Source organism: Babylonia areolata, chromosome 10 (genome assembly GCF_041734735.1).
Source record: "Babylonia areolata isolate BAREFJ2019XMU chromosome 10, ASM4173473v1, whole genome shotgun sequence".
Taxonomy (NCBI): Eukaryota; Metazoa; Mollusca; class Gastropoda; order Neogastropoda; family Buccinidae; genus Babylonia; species Babylonia areolata.
The window spans coordinates 37,591,762-37,612,959 of NC_134885.1; the positions used below are offsets into that span (position 1 = coordinate 37,591,762).

General features: G+C 42.1%; 2 protein-coding genes across 3 annotated transcripts in view; both read right to left on the minus strand.

The window, feature by feature from the left end:
• Positions 1–21,195, minus strand: part of LOC143286986 (uncharacterized) — a 26,497-nt gene extending 5,302 nt beyond the window's left edge. For both annotated transcript variants that reach the window (XM_076594976.1, XM_076594975.1), the window contains exons 1-4: positions 21,063–21,195; positions 16,880–18,014; positions 15,217–15,354; positions 5,114–5,284 (exon numbers count right to left, since the gene is read on the minus strand). In XM_076594976.1, coding sequence (XP_076451091.1) covers positions 5,114–5,284; positions 15,217–15,354; positions 16,880–17,995 — 1,425 coding nt within the window. In that variant the 5' untranslated portion in view covers positions 17,996–18,014; positions 21,063–21,195. The remainder of the gene's footprint in view (positions 1–5,113; positions 5,285–15,216; positions 15,355–16,879; positions 18,015–21,062) is intronic.
• Positions 1–21,198, minus strand: part of LOC143286987 (uncharacterized) — an 87,676-nt gene that overhangs the window by 33,239 nt on the left and 33,239 nt on the right. The gene's annotated exons all lie outside the window — the stretch shown is intronic.

Genomic DNA, 21,198 nt, shown 5'->3' on the forward strand with positions numbered 1-21,198 from the left:
CATGCGTGCGCGCGTGTGTGCTTGCGTGTGTGGTGTGTTTGGGGTGGGTGTTTAGGGTGGGTATGGGTGGGTGTGGGGTGTATGTGTGAGAGGGACGGGGGAGGGCATGGGTGGTGTGCTTGTGAGTGTGTGTGTGTGTGTGTGTGTGTGTGTGTGTGTGACAGTGCGTGACAGACTGACAAATGGTAAAATACACAAAGAGAGGAAGAGAAAGAACAACTGAATGTGACTGTATGCATGTGAGTGATACATGATGTGTTTGGTGGAACAAACACGGTAATAAATCTATGCACATGATTTTCTTCCAATACATAACCTTCACCATACTTTGTGGGCCAGATGGGCCCATTTTTGTCCATGTTTTGATTTTTTTTTAAATCCAGCTCTTATCAAAATAACTCTAGATTACATGTATCCCTGAATGATGTGAGCAAATTTGAGCAAGGTTGTCTACCACATTCAGAGCACTGCCTGCGAGGAGAACTTTACAGGTAAAACTGAGACACCACTGGACAAACGTTTCAAGGAACATCTAACCAGAAGTGACAGCTTTCCATGAGCATCTTTCAAGGCAGAGTCATAGTCCTGACATGGAGGGGACTGCAGTGCTGTGCACTGAAACCCATTCCTGGAAGAGGAAGGTAAAAGAAGCGGTCAAAATCAATACAGGAAAGCCTAGAGTCAACTGGAGAGCTGCACTGGAACTTCCTTCAAATTTATGCCAGACTATTACAACATCACAGTCGGGCGCCTGTGGCCCAGCTAACTTTAATGCAGCAGCGTACTTAGTTCGCTCACAGCCTGAAAAGACTCAAAATGAGAAACCTTTAAAAGCTCTATCAGCCTGACCAACTTTCCAAAAAATCAACAGTCATGTGACTGAGTTGATGCCACATCAATGGGTCATTTCAAACCTGTATGATCAATGACCAATGACAGGCACAAAACTGATACCCTGCATATGCATCTAGTGTGTGTGTGTGTGTGTGTGTGTGTGTGTGTATGTGTGTATGTGTGTGCATGTGTGAGTGTGTGTGTATGTGTGTGTGTGTGTGTGTGTGTGTGTGTGAGTGTGTGTGAGTGTGAGTGTATGTGTGTGTGTGTGTGTGTGTGTGAGTGTGTGTGTGTGTGTGTGTGTGTGTGTGTGTGTGTGTGTGTGTGTGTGTGTGTGTGTGTGTGTGTGTGTGTGTGTGTGTGTGTGTGTGTGTGTGTGTGTGTGTGTGTGTGTGTGTGTGTGTGTGTGTGTTTTATCTTCAGTTTAACGTCTATTCACTTTAAGTGTTTTTAGACGGAAAGGAGTAAAGAAGTGGATAAAGGAAAGGGAACGCATGTGAATATTAGTGTAAAAAAGTATTCATGTTATGTATCAGAGGAAAAGTATATTATAAGAAAAAGGTCTAAAGAGATTGTGGTGTATATTGAATGAGGTGTCATGGGAAGGAGAATATGTATATGCATATCAACAAGTATTAACCTACAACAATGTAAATATAAATAACAACATTAATTATAACATATCAAAGGAGGATACCAACTGGACTGGAGTTTAAAATTTCCGAAAACATTCTAAGCAATGAATAATCATTCAAAATCTTTTCAGTGGCTAATGAAATATTGGAAGAAAAGTCATCAACTACATCTTTAGGAATTAAATGTCTTATGCTCGGACAATGAATGAGCAGATGACTTACAGTTATTTGCTTACCGCATATACATTTTATATTTTTTAGAAAATTTTGTACGAAAGGCATTTAAACAAATTCTATACATTAGACTTGTAATTTGTCTTGAATGTGCTGCTGGTGTCAAATGTAGAACATCTTTGGGATTAGCTGCATTCTTTGTGTTTACACAACACTGGTAATATTGATTATTTGAATCTATAAGTAATTTCTTAAATCGATTTCTAGATACATTTTCTATACAACTTATGTACTCATGTAGATCTAACTGGATGTCAAGTTGTATTGCGCCTTCAAAATTACGTGCTGCTCTTCTAGCTGCTTGGTCTACCCACTCATTTGAAGATATTCCACAGTGCGAAGGTACCCAACAGAAAGTTATTTTAATGCCCTGTTTTGTCAGTTGGTGAATAATATGTTTTATTTCCATTGTCATCTCAATTCGCTTCTTTGAATTTGGAGATTCTATAGCTTGTAATACTGACTTCAAGTCTACACATAATAGAATTTCACTGACAGTTTTCGGAATGTCTGAAATATAAATTAACGCCATAAGTATGGCTATAAGTTCAGCTGTGAAAATGGAATACTGTCTACCAATATAGTATAATTTTTCTATTCTAAATGAAGGAATTACAAAAGCCGCTCCTGAATTACCATCTTCTAGAACAGATCCGTCTGTGTATATTTTTAGATAATTAGAATATTGATTTTCTATATGGGAGAGCACTTCAGGTTTTAACAAAAATGGTGACTGGTTCTTGGATAAATCTGTATAATCCATGTCAAAGGTAGCTTTACACTGCTCCCATTCAGGGACTGGTGAAAAAGTAGGTATTTTTGAAATTTGCTTGTCTTTTGATTCCGTAGCACTAATGATATCTGATGCAAATGTATTAATGGATGTCACAGACTGTATCGTCTTAGCTCTTTTAGCAAAATAATTTTGTGAACTTAAATCAGCTGCTTCTTTTGAAAAGGTTTCACATGCGAAAGATTTGATAACGAATTTCGCGGCTGAAGCTTTCCTTTGTTCATCAAGAGATAAAACACCTGCTTCTCTGTAGGTCCCTAAATTTGATGTAAGAATGAGCACACCTAGAGCAAGTTTATAAGCCTTACAATTGATGCTTTGCAGCTTCTTTAACAAATGCAGTGGAGCACTGAAAAATACCTCTTGAGCGTATGTCAAGCGTGAACGTATGAGAGAGGTTGCGACAGATATCAACGCTTTGGTATCTTGCCCCAGTGCTGTTTACAAATTATTTTAAGGAAATTTATACCTTTTCTTGCTTTGTTTAGTATATAGTCAATATGATAATTCCACGAAAGCTTTGAAGAAAGATAGACTCCCAAAAATTTAACATATTGTGTATATCTGATGATAGAACCATTTATTGTAAACACGGGGAGTTTTTCTGGGTCTGATCCTGTATTAAATAGCATCATATTTGTTTTTTCTAAGGACAATGATAAGCCATTTTCTGTCATAAAGTTGCTGATTTTATCAAGTTCCCGCTGGTATATTTTCTTTATGCGTTTTACACTTCATTGTCACCTTCATCCAAAAACAAATGTCATCAGCAAATTGAACCAAGACTGTATCTTTAGCTAGCTTGTTAGGTAGATCTGCTAATAATATATTGAATAAAATCGGCGAAATTACTGATCCTTGTGGTAACCCCATATGTAATTGTCTGGGGTTTGAGTAGGTATTTCCTATTCTTACTTGTATAAATCTGTCTGATAAGAAACTTCTAATATAATCATACATGTTGCCTGTGATACCGATATTTTTCAGTTATATAAAAGTCGAGCATGCCACACTTGGCCGTATGCTTTTTTCACATAAAAAAAAAGTCGCTAGTACATTTTTTCGCCTTGCAAACTGTTGCTTTACCTGTGTAGTCAGTTTGACTAGATGTTCTGTGGAGGATCTACCTTTTCTAAAGCCAGCTTGGTTTATAGGAATTACACTATGCTTCTCACAATAATGAACAAGTCTTTTTAGAACAATTTTTTCCATTGGTTTGCATATGGCAATTGGTCGATAACTGTTTTTATCTGTTCTGCATTTGCCCTGTTTGTGTATTGGGACAACAATTGATTGTTTCCATACAAGAGGAATGTCACCATCAGACCAACATTTCTTTAAAATTAGGTGTAAGAAATCAGTCAAATTTCCAGGCAAATGTCTCAACATTTCGTTTGAAATTCCATCTAAACCAACTGCTGTTTTTTTGCTGCCGAGATTTGAGAGACATTCCTTTATTTCATCTGGTGTTATTTCACTATTTATATATAGGTGATTTACGCTCTCTGAATCTTCGTATATTTCATTTTTCTCTTGGCTTTCTCTGAACTTTCTATTTTCTTCTGACAAACCAGTGTTTCTACTATGATTACCAAACATGTCAGCCAAAACCTCTGCCTTTTGTGTGTGTGTGTGTGTGTGTGTGTGTGTGTGTGTGTGTGTGTGTGTGTGTGCATGTGTGAGTGTGTGTGTGTGTGTGTGTGTGTGTGTGTGTGTGTGTGTGTGTGTGTGTGTGTGTGTGTGTGTGTGTGCGTGTGTGTGTGTGTGTGTTCTCTCTTTAATTTAGCGACTTTTTACTTTGAGTTATATTAGACATGTCATGTGTGTATATGTCTGTTGGTGTGTGGGAGGTGGTGTTGAGATGGAGTTTTAAGAGGGATATATAGAGGAAGGATAAACTATAACAATGGAATAAGCAATTCATAAACATCTATGAAACAGCAATTATCAACACGAATAACAATAAAAGTAAAATTATCTCTGTGTGTGTGTGTGTGTGTGTGTGTGTGTGTTAGTGAGTGTGTGTGTGCGTGCGTGCGTGTGTGTGTGCGTGCATGCGTGCGTGAGTGCATGCATGTGTGCAAGCTTGCGTGTGCACGTGTGTGCATGTGCATGTGTAACTTTGTAGAACTTGTATGTTTGCATGTATTTTTATCAGTTCAAATGAACATTCATGTTTACAAGCACATTCTTGCAGACTAACTCGACATGCACAAAGACGTACACAAATACACACTCTATGTGTGCATGTATGTGTGCTTATGCATGAACATGTATGTTTGTTAGCATGTGTACACATGTGTGTGTGTACGTGTGTGTGTACGTGTGTGTGTACGTGTGTGTGTGTGTGTGTGTGTGTGTGTCTGTCTGTGTGAGTGTCTGTGTGTGTGTGTGTGTGTGTGTGTGTGTGTGTGTGTGTGTGTGTGTGTGTGTGTCTGTGTGTCTGTGTGTGTGTGAATGTACATGCAATACATAATGCATAATGACATGCTCTCTCCTCACTGTGTGTCTGTCTTCATCTGCATGCACACATGTGATCTCTATAAAAAAAAAAAAAATGTATACACAACACAAAGACAACAATCAAGTGAAGTGACACATGAAAAAGATACCATACCACTACACCAGAGCAGCGTGTCCATGAAGGACAGATCCAGGCTGGCCATGTCATGTTACCCGACCACACAGCCAAAGCCAAGCTGTCAGGGGAGACAGTTGTCACACCAACAGGCATGCTGTCGTAACGAAAATAAGTCCCACGTCCTGACTCCCACTTGTCAATATGTACCTGTACGACATGTCCCAGCATGCACATTCATATACATGTATACAAATCCATCCACAGTGACACATACATGCAGTACACACAATACACATAATTATACATTATGTCAGTCGAAAAAGAAGTGTGATGTGTCCGTTGTATTACACAGACACTGTATCCATAAAATAATATAAAAAATTTTTTTTTTAAAGCAAAAGAAACCAAAGATCACTTTTATAGATATATACATAGCTGAAGATCAGTTTCATCAATATATACATTGCTAGATCCAAAACTGACTATAACAGCAAAGTTTTTATTTTCATAGTTACAAACACACACTCAAGCATGAACGCACGCATGTACGCACGCACACGCGTGCGCGCGCACCCACACACACACACACACACTTCCTCTCTTACAAATGCACCATGACAATTTAAACAAAACAAAACAAACAAAAAAATTCATAGGACTTTTTAGGAGTGGTGACAAAGGAGTGTGGCTGAGATCTAATAAAGTCGAAAATGACTCCAATACTGATGTCCAACAACTGCAGATAACAAACCAAAATGGAATCAAAGAGGAGGAACGCCAAGAACCTAGAAAGGCTGAGGTAGTATGGTCACTGCAGTCACCAAGAAAGATGAGGTAGTATGGCCACTGCAGTCACCAAAAAAGGTTGAGGTAGTATGGCCACTGCAGTCACCAAGAAAGATGAGGTAGTATGGTCACTGCAGTCACCAAAAAAGGCTGAGGTAGTATGGTCACTGCAGTCACCAAGAAGAAAGAAAGCTGGAGGTAGTATGGCCACTGCAATCACCAAGAAAGATGAGGTAGTATGGCCACTGCAGTCACCTAGAAAGGCTGAGGTAGTATGGCCACTGCAGTCACCAAGAAAGATGAGGTAGTATGGCCACTGCAATCACCAAGAAAGATGAGGTAGTATGGCCACTGCAATCACCAAGAAAGATGAGGTAGTATGGCCACTGCAGTCACCAAGAAAGGCTGAGGCCGCGCTGTTTGCCCGAAAGCTTTTAGTTGGGCCAGTGTTCTCTGCTAAAAATAGTAACATGAAACCGGCGTAGCTAAACACCCGCGCGGTACACCGCGCGAGCACGGAGGGTAATGCCAAGCCGGCCTCTTGTCTGTGCTTCACACACGCGCGCAGACAGGCCGAGCTTGATGCAGGGGCAGCAGGGACTTCCGCGCGACGGTACTCTTGAGAGGCATTAGTCTTGAGACCAAGCTAAAGGTCTACAGAGCAGTAGTTCTCCCCACACTACTGTACGCCTGCGAAACTTGGACAGTGTACCAACGACATGCCAAGAAGCTGAACCACTTCCACACAACATGCCTCAGGAAGCTACTGAACATCAAGTGGCAAGACAGGACCCCAGACACAGAGGTGCTCGCAAAAGCCACCCTTCCGAGCATCTTCACCATCCTGATGCAGTCCCAGCTTCGCTGGGCTGGACACGTGGCGCGTATGCCAGACCATCGGCTGCCCAAAAGGTTCTTCTATGGCGAGCTGCAACAAGGGAAGAGATCACACAGAGGTCAGAAGAAGCGCTTCAGAGATACTCTGAAAGTCTCTCTGAAAGCGTTTGATATCAACCCTGACTCCTGGGAGGAATCTGCAGTGGACCGTGACAAATGGCGCGCTGCTGTGCACAAAGGCGCCAAGTTGTGCGAGGCCAACAGGACTGCTGCAGCTGTTCAGAAGAGGCAGGCCAGAAATTCACGGGCAAACAAGCTCCCTGACAATGGTATGCCTGTGTTTGTCTGCCCCAACTGTCAGCGAACATTTCGTGCGCAGATTGGACTATTCAGCCATCTGCGCATTCACAGATAGATTCATGAGCATCCTCCCCCCCACCCCACCACCACCCTCCCCCAATCCCCCAGCTGGATGACAACGATGGTCATCATCGATCTCGATGGACACACCACCACTCTTGAGATAACTGCTATTTATTAATGTTACACTGCCCACACACACGAAAGATGGAAACTGGCAACAATTCAACTGTGTGAAGGGAGCTATTCAAAATGAAACGTAAAACGCACAAAACGTTGGTTTCTAAAACAGGCAGAAATAAGAGAGAGAAAAATGAACAGTATAAATCCACTTCCTCTTCACATTAAGCACTTGAATAACGGAAGTTATCTATTGGTAGAAAAGTTGTTGTTTTTTTATATATAAAAAAACAAACAAACAAAAACAAGTGAGTTTCAAGCACTTCTCACATTTTTAACATATTATGAACAATTTCCACATTTTGAATACAATGTCAGGAAAAAAGCAAACAGTGAAATGAACTAAACACACACACACATACACACACAGAGAGAAAGAGATGGTGGGATGGGTTTTACAACAATTAAATGAGTTCTGAGTTCTCTCTCCCTCTCTCTCTCCCTCCCTCCCTCTCTCTCTCTCACACACACAAACACCATAAACAGGCACGCATCGCGCGCGCACACACACACACACACTCTCTCTCTCTCTCTCTCTCTCTCTTTCACATAATGGCAAATGGGCAGAATAACAAACAAAATCTCAGACAATGAAAAAAGAAAGGAAGTGGATGGAGACAGAGAGTGGAGCAGTGTCAGACTGTGTGAGGGTGGAAACACCACAGCACACACTGTGACACACACACACACATACACACTGTGAGACACACACACACATACACACTGTGACACACACACACACCTACACACTGTCACACACACACACACACACAAACATACACACTGTGACACACACACACACACACACACACACACACACACACATGGTCTGCCTGCAACATGCTTCTAATATGTTGTGCGTGCAACATGCATTATTGATAAACAAACAAAAATACGTTTACACCTCCCTCCCCCCCCCCCCCCGCCCAAACACACACTTTTACATAATGTTAAATGAAAAGAATGACAAAAATTGTGATAACATGAAAAAAGAAAGAAAATGGATAGACTGGGATAGGGAGGCGAGCAGTGTCAGATTGTGTGAGGGTGGAAAAACCACAACACACACACACACACACACACACACACACACACACATGATCTGTCTGCAACATGCTTCTAATATGTTATGCATGTAACATGCATTATTGATAATCAGACTTCTTCTTCTGCGTTCACTCGTATGCACACGAGTGGGCTTTTACGTGTATGACCGTTTTTACCCCGCCATGTAGGCAGCCATACTCCGTTTTCGGGGGTGTGCATGCTGGGTATGTTCTTGTTTCCATAACCCACCGAACGCTGACATGGATTACAGGATCTTTAACGTGCGTATTTGATCTTCTGCTTGCATATACACACGAAGGGGGTTCAGGCACTAGCAGGTCTGCACATATGTTGACCTGGGAGATCGTAAAAATCTCCACCCTTTACCCACCAGGCGCCGTCACCGTGATTCGAACCCGGGACCCTCAGATTGAAAGTCCAACGCTTTAACCACTCAGACCAAAATGCATTCATACACACACACACACACACACACACACACACACACACACACACACATACATGATCTGCCTGCAACATGCTTCTAATATGTTATGCATGTAACATGCATAATTGATAATCAGACCAAAATGCATTCACACACACACACACACACACACACACACACACATACACACACACATGCTTGTACTCACCAATGGTGAAATGAATGTCTTCTGATTCCAACAATCAACAGACAACTGCTGCCACATCACACACTGATCACTATATATGTTGACATGATACTCCACAGGTGCATGGTCAAGAATGCAGATTAGGACAAGCTATTGTCCATTAGCATTATCTGACTAACATGCTTGTTTTTTCTTTCTTTTGTTCTTTGCACATGTCATGGGATCTGAGATAATACATTTCAACACAAAGAAATGTTTTTCACTCCCTTGCAGTTCTGCAGTGTTGGCTTCTCATTCAAACATAATCAGTTGCCACAGTGGTGCAGTTCTCAGGCAATAAAAGGAAATAAAAAGAGTTATGTACAGTAATAGGAACAACCAACACAGTGTTAATCACAGTTACAAGGCAACATGGAGCTATGTACACTTAGAGGAATCAAATACTAAATTGTGTTCATTTACAAGAATGAATCAGACACAGCGCTATGTATCATTGTATGGTAGCAAGAATGAAATAAGCATGGACCTATAGATAGTAACCAGAATGAAACAGACATGCAGTTATGTGCAATATCAATGAGAAAAAAATACCTGATGAAGATTTTATGAGAATAAAAGAGACATTGAGAACTCGAGGATACTTTTTTCCACCCACCCATCCACACACACACACATGCATTATGTACAATTTCAAACAGAAAAAAACACCTGATATGAAGACGAGTTATGAGAATAAATCAGACTTTGATTGCGAACTCAATGTTACTTTTTCAATATATATTGAGACACACACACACACACACACACACACTGTATTGCTTGTAATGTTAGGTAGTCATGCTACACTTTTCTTTCTTTCTTTAATACCTTGTCTTCTATTTTTCTGGGGGCCAGATGGAAAAACAGGTGATTAACCTTACTTTGTTGCACTGAATAAATATCATTTTGCCTTGCCTTGACACATTCCTAAGTGGACGAAGAAAGTCAAGTGATTATTTTCAGTTGATGACAATCTATTCAATCACTCTTTCTATCTTCTCTTCTTTTGGACTGTGTCATGCAGTTTGGGGGATGCCAGGGTCCACTGATCTTTCATCACTTTTTTAAGTCTCTCATTATGTTCTTTTATGGCCCATGAATTGCGCTTCAGCTGATTGACAGTGGCATGCATTCCTTCTCCTCCCTGCTCTCCATGTAAGGCCAGTCCAAACCCCCACTTCCTTATCCACTCCACACAATGCTCTTCAACAATGTGCTGTTTTGGTGTGACACTTGCGCAATGACTGAAGTATGACCTGAACACACTCATGTATGTTTTGATGGCCTCTTCAATCTCACCAAGTTCATTTCTGCAGATCAGCTTTTTTGATGATACAAGTTGATGCACCATGGAAAAGTGCTGATTCAGCATGAGGTATTTCCTTCTGATTGCAGTGGCAACTTGGTGAACTTCATGATCATCAGTCAGTTCATATGCTCTCCTTTCTATACTCTCACAAATATCAGTGAATACCATTGGTTGCAAATATTTATTGCAGTGATTGCCAACAAATATACCACTGAAGTAGGCCTGTCTGCCAATGTTGTATTTGTTCAGCACCTGCTCTATTCTGTCTACAACTGGTCCCTCATGTTTCCTGAAAGGTTGAAGGCCTCTCAAGGAAGGGGTCTTTGTTTTCTGTCTGTCACAGAGGCGCTTCACCTGCCTGACAGCTTTTCTGAATCCTACACTTGTGCCTTTCAGTGATGGATTTTCCTCTTTAGCTAGAGCACATGCTATCCTTTTATCCAGGTCATAGCACTCATCTTCCAAAAGGTCATTGTGCTTTTTCACAATTCCTAAAAGGATGTGAAGGTAGGGTGGAGCCACACGATTCACCTTCATGTCCCAGACATTGGGAAGAACATTTCTGAAATTCTTTGCATCTTCTTTCCTTCCACCTGTTTCTCTGAACCTGGCATGGTCTCTTCTTATGCTTTTCAGAGTTCTAAGTGGGACTGCCGTCCGGTGTTCAGGACTGATCTGAAATTCTGTTTTTGTGACCTCACACCAGAGACAAGGATGGCAACTCTGTGCTCCTGACAAACCATACATTTTCGTCAGAAAATCGTAGTCTCCAAAAAGAAACAATTTCACTTTTTTCCCTTTCCAGTCCATCGAGTCAGTGCGCCTGATCTGCTCTCGGAATGGATCTAAAACTCTTCTGATGTTCTCACTGCTGTCTTTGGCTTCTACAATGCAAATCAGGAAGCAATTCTCTTTAGCATTTGGGTGTTCAACATTTCCAACAGACAGAACTAGTTTGAAGCTGCCACCTCCATGATCTCCTCCAATCTTTATCCAAATTTCATCTTGAGGAATGGTGTGATTGTGCCATGTCAGCTTGTTCATTTCTTCATATTGGTTCAGCAGATTGGAGACAAACGTTGGTAAGTCTGCCACACGTGCAACATATCTTGCCTTCACTATGTCTCTGTTTGTCAACTGATCATTAAATATTAGTCTAAGTTGGCTGACGTGGATTTCTCCACACAATAGCTCCTGTTGAAATTCTCTCTCTTTTTGTTCAGTTTCAAATGTTATCCCTAATTTTCTAGTCTGCTTCTTTAGCATCCTCAGTTTTGTCAGCTCAGTGATAATGTGGTTCTGAGTTTCACTGCCTGCATGGAATCAATGTGTCCCTTCCCACACCCAGCAACTTCCAGTATTTCTGTCCGTTTCCTTTTCTTTGTGAATCGCAGCTCTGTGCTTTGCTGCTTTACCAAGTCAGCCTCTGAAGAACCCGAAGTTTCTTTCCGAATACTATTCAGCTGATTCATTCTTTTTTTCCTTGTTGGAGTACTGGCAATGGCTGAAGGTTTTCTAGGTATGGTGATTTTTTTTTTTTTTTAGCACGAGTGGCTGACCCCCTGTTTTACAAACCACAGTCTGTTTATCACTTGACTCTGCCATTGTTTTACGAACGAAGAGGGTCATATATTTTTTTACAATATCTGTCAGTTCCAGTGATCTTTGCACCTGTTCAAATGGACGTACTTGTTTTGTGTTGTCAGTCTGAGATGACCTGTCTTTCACTGTTGCGTTTGAATGCAGTTTAGTTGCCTGTTCTGTTTGCTTTCCATTCACCATGTCCTTAGACTTATCTGTGTCACTTATGCCAATTTCACTGCTACCACTGGCACTCTTCTGTAGCCTACGATCATCTAGATATTCACGAAGACACCTTACTACAGGTTTCACATGAGGTGTCGAAGGCACTTCTGGCTCAAACTGTGAGTTTGAATCAGTGACACTGCTGTCACATAATCTTTCATTTATGCTGCCATTACAGATGTTCTCACTGACATCAATGACATTCTCAGTCTCACTGCTGCTGCTGATACTACTGTTATCAGAAACTGTGTCACTGACTGTGCTGTCATTAATATTTTTGTTTGCACTGGAAATGCTGCTTTCACAAGCTTTGCCACTGGCAAAACTGAAATCTGTGTGACAAACACTTTCATCTGTGTCAGTGACATTGCTGTTGACAACTGTGTCATTTACAGTGACAGCAGTGAGACTGCTGTTGCAGACATTCTCATGTGCTGCAGTCATGGTGTTGGCACAAGCCTTATCTACAACATTGTCAGTGTTGTCAAGAAGCTCAACTGTGTCACTTGTACTACCATCAGCCACACACACCTCTCTAGAACTGACTGGAAAGTTCTGATTTGTAGATGTCAGTTTCTGGGATTTTTTAACACGTTTGAATGGTTTGGACCTCTCCAGAAAGGCATGACATACAGAACAATCAGCTTCTCCAATTGTGGGGTCAAACTGTGTCCATACACTGTGTGTGCTTTCAATCTGCTCTTTTACTGTGTGTAGAACACCTTGTGATGGAACTGCAGTTTTTTGTATATTCTTCAAACGCCAATAACATTTGCTACACAATGTATCAGAGTACAATTTCCCATTTGTTTCCTCAGAAATTACAAGTCTGTACAACTGTTGCAATTCTGATGCATACGTTTTGCAAAGATACACAGGCTGTTTACTTTTAATTTGTCTTGTTCTGCTGACACATATTCTGCATAAGGAGTTCAGTCTGAGCATGTGGCTACTTTCTGTGTGTTGAAGTGATGCCATGCTGCACACACACACACACACACACACACACACACACGAGAGAGAGAGAGAGAGAGAGAGAGAGAGAGATCGAGTGAGAGGAGAGAGGAAGAGGGAGAGTGGTTACACAGAATTAAGTAATGCACGTTAACTACAGTTAGTACAAAATAAACTATTTGTGAGAGAATTGGAACTTGAATAATGCTTCAGTTAAGCAATGTGGAAATAGGTCACACATGAACAAACCGCGTTCTGCGGACGGCAATGTATGCTTGCGTGCTGAATCGCCCTTACTGTGGCTGGCACCACCTATGATTCACACCATGCGCAGGGCGCCACGCAAGCTGAACCTTGACCTCTACGAAATGGCGCACGCTTTGATTTTCGCTAAAATTAACAGAATTTATACCTCTTTATGTGCAGGATAATATTATAACTCGAAAATCAAATTTTGACTACAAAGAGATGAGACACCAAATATAAATCTGCAGAACTTAGCACATTAAACGTTGTGTCCTTCAGTCACAAATCACTTGCAAACATAGTCACCACGTGAGGATTTTTTCACTTTTCACACATGCCACAGAGCGTCACTTTCAACGCAGGCATTGAGTGTTAAGTCCTGGATTCCAACACAGTGTTGAAACTCGAAATATTTGATCACCTACTCACAAAGTTTACACACCCAGGTACTTGAATGCATCAAGGTATAATCACCACAGAAGCTCGTTTTCCGCAAAAACGGGTAATATAATCAGATGTCAGTGAAAAAATACAATGAATGTCCTGCTGTAAGCATGGAAGCGCTGTACTCTGCCACTGACCAGATGTCTGGAACCAACCCGCACTGCGTGCGCGCGGCAACCAGTGCAAAGGTACTGGCTAATTTTAGTACTCTGCTGCCTCAGCAACTAAGTTCTGTGAAAACTAAATGGCTAGGTTTCTGTAGGCAGCGAACAGCCGTGGAGGTAGTATGGCCACTGTAATCACCAAGAAAGGCTGAGGTAGTATGGCCACTGCAATCACCAAGAAAGATGAGGTAGTATGGCCACTGCAGTCACCAAGAAAGATGAGGTAGTATGGCCACTGCAGTCACCAAGAAAGATGAGGTAGTATGGCCACTGCAGTCACCAAGAAAGATGAGGTAGTATGGCCACTGCAGTCACCAAGAAAGGCTGAGGTATATTAGTATGGCCACCGCAGTCACCAAGAAAGGCTGAGGTAGTATGGCCACCGCAGTCACCAAGAAAGATGAGGTAGTATGGCCACTGCAGTCACCAAGAAAGGCTGAGGTATATTAGTATGGCCACCGCAGTCACCAAGAAAGGTGAGGTAGTATGGCCACTGCAATCACCAAGAAAAGTGAGGTAGTATGGCCACGGCAGTCACCAAGAAAGGTGAGGTAGTATGGTCACTGCAATCACCAAGAAAGATGAGTTAGTATGGCCACTGCAGTCACCAAGAAAGGTGAGGTAGTATGGCCACTGCAATCACCAAGAAAGGTGAGGTAGTATGGCCACTGCAATCACCAAGAAAGATGAGGTAGTATGGCCACTGCAATCACCAAGAAAGGCGAGGTAGTATGGTCACTGCAGTCACCAAGAAAGACGAGGTAGTATGGCCACTGCAATCACCCATAACCAAGAAAGGCAGAGACAGTTCTTGCTTGTGTCAGCAGCAGATGGTTTCCTTGCAAACTGGTGAGGAAGTTTTAGCTTGGGGAGGGGGGAAGGGGTTGGGATTGTCATCGTTTTGGACACCCGTGTACTCAGAGTATGATCTCCTCCACCAACTCCCTCCACCAACCACACCCCATCCACCCAGCTATTCTCCACCCTACACTGCTCCCCCTTGGCAAGAGATGTCCCAGACCACAGCAGACTTTGTGAGAAGAACATATTACCGTAAAGTTTGGTCTATAAGCCACAACGTTTTCTCATGGTACTCAGTCTGCCAGAGATGACAACAGTCCATTGTCTGAAGGGTGACAGACTTTCCACCTCCACCTTACTGGGCACTGTTTGTTTTTCTTGTTGCACCAAGGGGTTTCTCTCACTGGTCATGACTCAAGACTGATGCTCATCACAGCAAACTGAGCAATAACCTGGGGAACATTCAGAAATGTCTGAGAAGATGATTAACCTTCGCAATCATAAAATAAAAGGGAAAAAAACAGAACCTACCTCATACAACACATTAATGTCCAATGGGTCACGTGACAGCACGATACCACTGACTAGATCATTTGATTTGGATGCTGTGCGGTTGTTGTTGCTTAACGTTACACCGGTTCCATGGTTGTCGTGGAAAACATAGTCCACCTGCAACACAGACAAACACATTTCACCACACAATAAAAAGTGAGTTCAGCAACACACACAAAATGTCAAACCTAAGATGTTATTCTCCCTTCCATTGTTCTGCAAACAATTAAACAATTACAAATCAGATGTGTGTAGCTGTACAACAAGGTTATTTCCATATCAGGCCTGACCCAAATATCAACCACAAGACAAAAACTGCACAACATCCCAAACCTACATAACATAATCAAAAATAACGTCCATAAATTCACTCACCCTTAAATTACACTTAAAACAACTCAAGTCATATTCATCCTTCAAGATTAACAACCACACTACTGAACTTTTCTTTTTCAGCTCCATCTTCTGTAGCATTTCAGTGACATTACTACATTACTCCCAAGCTGCTCACTCCAAGTCCCCTATAAACAGCCACAGCGGAGTTCGTCTGTCACAGCCCCAGCATTGACAGTCCACAGGGAACCATCAATGTTAGGTCATAAGGAGGCCACACACCAGAGGAGACCCTGCACTGCTGCTGAGTTATTTTGGTGGTGTTCAGTTGTGCCTGTTCTGATTTAATGCACTTAGGACACCACCTAATAACCCTCCTACTGACGACAATAATGGCTTAGTCACAGAGCCAGACTGAGTGAGCGTTCCCCTCCCAGAGTGGAAACCGCCATCACCATCCCTCCAGTGACAATCCCCCATGAATCTGCCAACACTGAAGACCTTGACAGGACTCACCCAAAGCACCCACCAGCGGAGACCCTGCACTACTTCCAAGTCACTCCATTGGTGTTCAATAGCACCTGTCCTGATTCATCACGGGCAAGACATCACCTACTATGCCCCCTAATGACAATAATCAATCAGTTGTGGAGCCAAACTGGGTGAACTGGCTGGTTTATGCATTGTTTGCCTTCCACAATGCAAACTCTTTCATACAATATTCCTGTCCTGATGCATTTTTCTCCCATTCATGCATCCTCATAATCATCTGTTCCTTTTGGTTTCCAGTACATTTAATCATAGGGTTTTTTTCTTCATAAAGGCCACCCCATCCCCCACACCAAACCTTTGTTTATCTCGATTAATTGAGAGATGTTTGCTTAACTTCGAACAAATGAAAACATTATATGAAGCTTGAATGAATGGATTTTGTTTTCCATAGTCGTCTTGTTTTTGTTTTGCTAAAATTTATGTCAGGTAATTAAACAATGGTAAACAGTGCCAAATAAAGATGTGGACAGCTTGAAAATTCTCCTCAAAAACAATAATTAATGAAGGTGTTTGACACATTTAACACTTCTCACACTGAAGTTTGCTGGTGGTTCCTCTACACAAGTGATGATACACTATTCTTGTTTTTTTAAAAATGCCCCCCTTTTCTTTCACAGACAAAAAAAAAAAAAAAAAAAAAAAAAAAAAGCCAAAGAAGAAACAAAACATATATGTTAATAAGGAATACTAATTATGTTGATTGTGGCAGTTACAAGAATGATACATACTCCTAACTGCTCAAAATAAAAATAAATACCTTGTTAGCTTTGATTCTGGCTGTCATAACCTTGACATCACCCAGTTTTGCTAGCTCTTGCTTGATCTGGGCCACAGCTTTTGAATTCTTGACAAACTTGAAAGTAGAAACAGCCTTTGCATCATCTGGCAAGGTTGTGCGGAAGTCAAGGTTATCCACATGTTTCTCCATCGTCTGTGACATAGCAGTGACCACCTGGTGATTCCTCGTCCCTTCCACTCGCTCTGTCACATGTCTGTGAGTTGTCAGCTTGGTCTGTCTTTGCAGTAAAGTGTTCCTCCCCTCCTTCACCGCCTCCCGCACATCAGAGCGAGTGTTTACCACCTGTTCTTTCAGACGACTACAGTTCTCATTGACCATGGCAACAAGCTCGTCATTCATTTCCTGTATCTCTGAAATGGCAGCCTCTGCATACTTCTCTGTGTCATGCAGGTGCTGATCCAGTTCGTCAATGGCTTTGTCGAGGTCAGCCTCCCCTTCAGTCAGTCTGGTTGTCAGCTGTTTGAGCAAGGCTTTGGACTCCTCTGTTTTCTCCCCCTGCTCCTTCACTTCTGAGCAGTTTCTGTGCTTGGAGGTGGCACACAGAAAACATATGCATTCTTTGTGTGTTGAGCAGAAGAGTCTGGCAGTCTCTTCAGGATGGGATGAGCACGGGGAAGACTGATTCGCTGCCAGTTTCTCTGCCGTCAGTTTGGAAAGGTCCTCCACTGTGTGGTGTTTTGAGACAGAAAGCTTTCCGTGAGCCTTTTTACAAGGCTGGCAAAGCATGTCATTGCACGTTAGGCACATGGATGTTGCTGCCACATCCTCACAAACGCAGCAGTTGTGCTGTTTGTTGAGGACTCTGTCTGCCTCAATTGCCAGCTCCATAGCAAGGTCTGTGGGAAACCTGCTGACCACATCTTCCAAGCTTTCAGGCTGCTGGTCACTGGATTTCACAATGACATCCTGGCACAGAGGACAGCGAGCCTTGCGCTGTTTTTTCATCAAGGTCAGGAGACATTTATGACAAAGAAGATGGCCGCATGGTAAAATTTTTGGGATTTTAAAAAGTTCATTGCAGATACTGCACTCCTGGTTGCAGGGTTCTGGAGGCCCAGCATCTGCAGATGCCATTGTGAAGTGGGACTACAACCTGCAAATCATAAAACACACATCATCATATTAGATCAAGTGCAATCACTCTCTGTGAGCCTAAGTACAACTCTACCATGCAGTATCTATCTTATTTAGTTTTGTATTTTTGGAGTTTAGTGTAAATCTTCCATGCTTGGTTGTTTAGTACCACAGTTCCCATTTCATGACCTTCTTTGAATACAAGAACTGATGACCTTTCAAAGGTTGGTACAATAAGAACCTCTCCTGGTTTAACAGATGTTAGATCCAGTTTTGAAATACTGCCATGATCATTCATGCCAGTCATGCAGAGAAGCCAACCTCTGTCCAGCCTCCTCCTGAACAATCAGGAAATTTAGTAGGAACATTTTGAATTTGGTAGGAACACTTGGACTTGCCAAAATGGAGGGCATGCTGCACAGACATTTTTCAATGTACATTTGGTGAAACTTTTGTTCCCACCACTGCTTCTGTAACGATGACGCATCTGTGGCACTGTGTTGCTTCCCTGGTCTTCGTTCGTCTTGTTTCTTGTAATCGGAATTCATGGCTGACTTCTCTGTTTCAAGCCATTTGTTCATTTCTTGCACTCCATAGCTTAATCCACCTCGCACAGACACTGACAGACACAACTTAATTCAGCCACGTTCTCTCTTGTTCAGGCAAACAATTAAGCTGATTGGTCCACTCAATGCTGTTTCAATGTAAACACGCACGAGATTAGCTGAGCATCGAATCATCATGTGAGACTAAGGTCAGTCATGACTGCTCTGGCCTCTTGATTGATAGGTCTAGAGCGTCTGGGTAACGTTATGACAGGAAAGCATGCGACCATACTATGTAGTCGAAAGTGAACTCGGAACAATTTTGATGTTGGCATAACGTCGAAACAAACTGCAATAAAGTGTAACAAAATACGGTGAAATCTAACAGTCAGCATCTTTGGTCATGCTTTGACTGGTGAAGATACTTTGGTCATGCTTTGAGAGGTGCATGTAACTTTCTTTATAACCCTCACTATTGTCATAATGAAGAGGTAAAAGTGAACACACACACACACACACACTCACACAAGCACACACACACAAGCACACACACACACACACACACACACACACACACACAAGCACACACACACACACACACACAAGCACGCACACACACAAGCACACACACACACACTCTCTCTCTCTCTCTCTCACATTTCCCCTTACCAAGCCTGACATAACTTTTCATTGATGAGATCTATTATTCAAACATCAGTCTGAATTTCTATTGTGTTATCATTCAATATTTGCTGATTTTATAAAGTACTTTCCCCTGCTCTGCTGCTTCGCCTCCTCTGTCATATATGTTGACTGAATCACCTGATGTGAGTTATCTTTCTTTCTACTTCTTCAATAATAAATTATCCTCAACATGTCCACTTTCTGATTAACCTTTTCCTTTCAAAGTCGATATATATCATTCATGATGCAGAAAATAGTGCTTTAGAACATGTTTGCTTTTTGCAAGGATATTGAGTCAGACTATAAGGTCATGATCATTAAAGATAAGTTAGTAAGCTGAAGCATGTTAAGATCTTATCATGCCATGCCTTCCTTAAATGCACTTGATAAGACTATCTAAAATAATCTCTTTTTGGTGGGAAGGGGAGGGGGAGGAGGGAGGAGGGGGGAGGTGTGGGCAGCAAAACACCACGACCAGCCATTTCTCTCAGAATGGTAATGGTTGATTCATGTGTTGTGGGTGGCCACAGAATTCTAACACAGTTGATGAAATCTGACGACACACGCCATTAAGAGAACCTGCAATGTCTTGTCAGAACAATCAAAATGGTGAATAACTTCAAATATAATCGCTGAAATGTTTCACCATCATTAAAAAAAAAAAAAAATTATAGTACAACAAATCATGTTTTCATTCAGTTCAATTTATTGTACTAAAATGCATGGGCTGACACCTCAACATACATTTAGTGAATAAGGAAATGTGTTGAGCCACAGCCCACTTTCTGTTTAGCCCTGCCAACAGACACTACAGTATTAGTCTGTATATATAGAAATTAGTGTCTACGCCCTGCCTTTGCACTTCTTCTTCCACGTGACGACCAACATCAGTATGCTGATGGACGCTGTCATTTTGTGAGAGGTTGCTGTTTGGTGTGATTTAACTGGGCTGCTGAGGGATGTGCTGTTGGTTGAGAGGGGAGGTGGGGTGCATTCTACTGACATGTTCACGTCTCCAGCTAGGCCAGTCTGGGTACCATAGTGGTTCCCAGAGTACATCCGACCGGCACATCCCTAGCCTTTACTCACCAGAAAAAAGGGGGGTGGGAGTGGAGGACTTGCTGGGAAAAGGTGGGGTGGGGGCAGCTTAAGAAACTGAAAGGTTGGGGGCGAAGTGAGGGGTGAAGGGAGGATGGTGCGGCATGTATGTGTGGGGGTGGGGGTGGGGATTGCTTTGTTGAGTCACAGGCAGGAAGCCAGTCTGGACTTGAAACAGTCCATGCAGCCACTCGGCTGTGACAACTTCCTGAGGCAGTGTGTTCCAGTTCAGGATAGTGCGGACTTGCCCTGCAACACCTTCACCATGCCTTTCCACTTCCCAAATAAATGCTTACTCCTGCCTTTGCATTTAACCCAGCAGATTTTCCTCAGTGGCACAGCGTTTATGGTGGACTTTGCTTATTTCTAGTTCAAAGCAGACGTTTAATCTGCAGTCGGGGCCCCACCCATCGGAAGTGTCTCAAATCTCATGCACGTAACGTGACGTTGTCAAGTCTATGACTGGGCCCCAAGACACTTCACAACAGAAAATTAACAGACAACAGCTGTGGCTAAGAATTTGTGGCCACCAAATCACACGATTCAGAACTGCCCAACTTTGCAGTAAAATTCATATCATGAAAGTACAGCACTCGAAATCAGGACGTCACGGCCGAGCGTTCGGTGGGTGGTATTTCCGGGTATATCTTGGGAAACCAAAAGTAGGTTTCACATTTTAAGTGAGGGCCAAATTCTGAAGGAATAATACTATAAAAATCAAACAAACAATAAACACTCACCTTGGTATGTACGTTGAATATTAAAGAACCAAATATGATTGTATTTCAGTATCTGAAACAGCTACATATTTTCTGTTGAAAGTTGGTGGCCATGATCGTCCAGCAGCAAGAAGGAAAACAAATCTAATGTCACGTG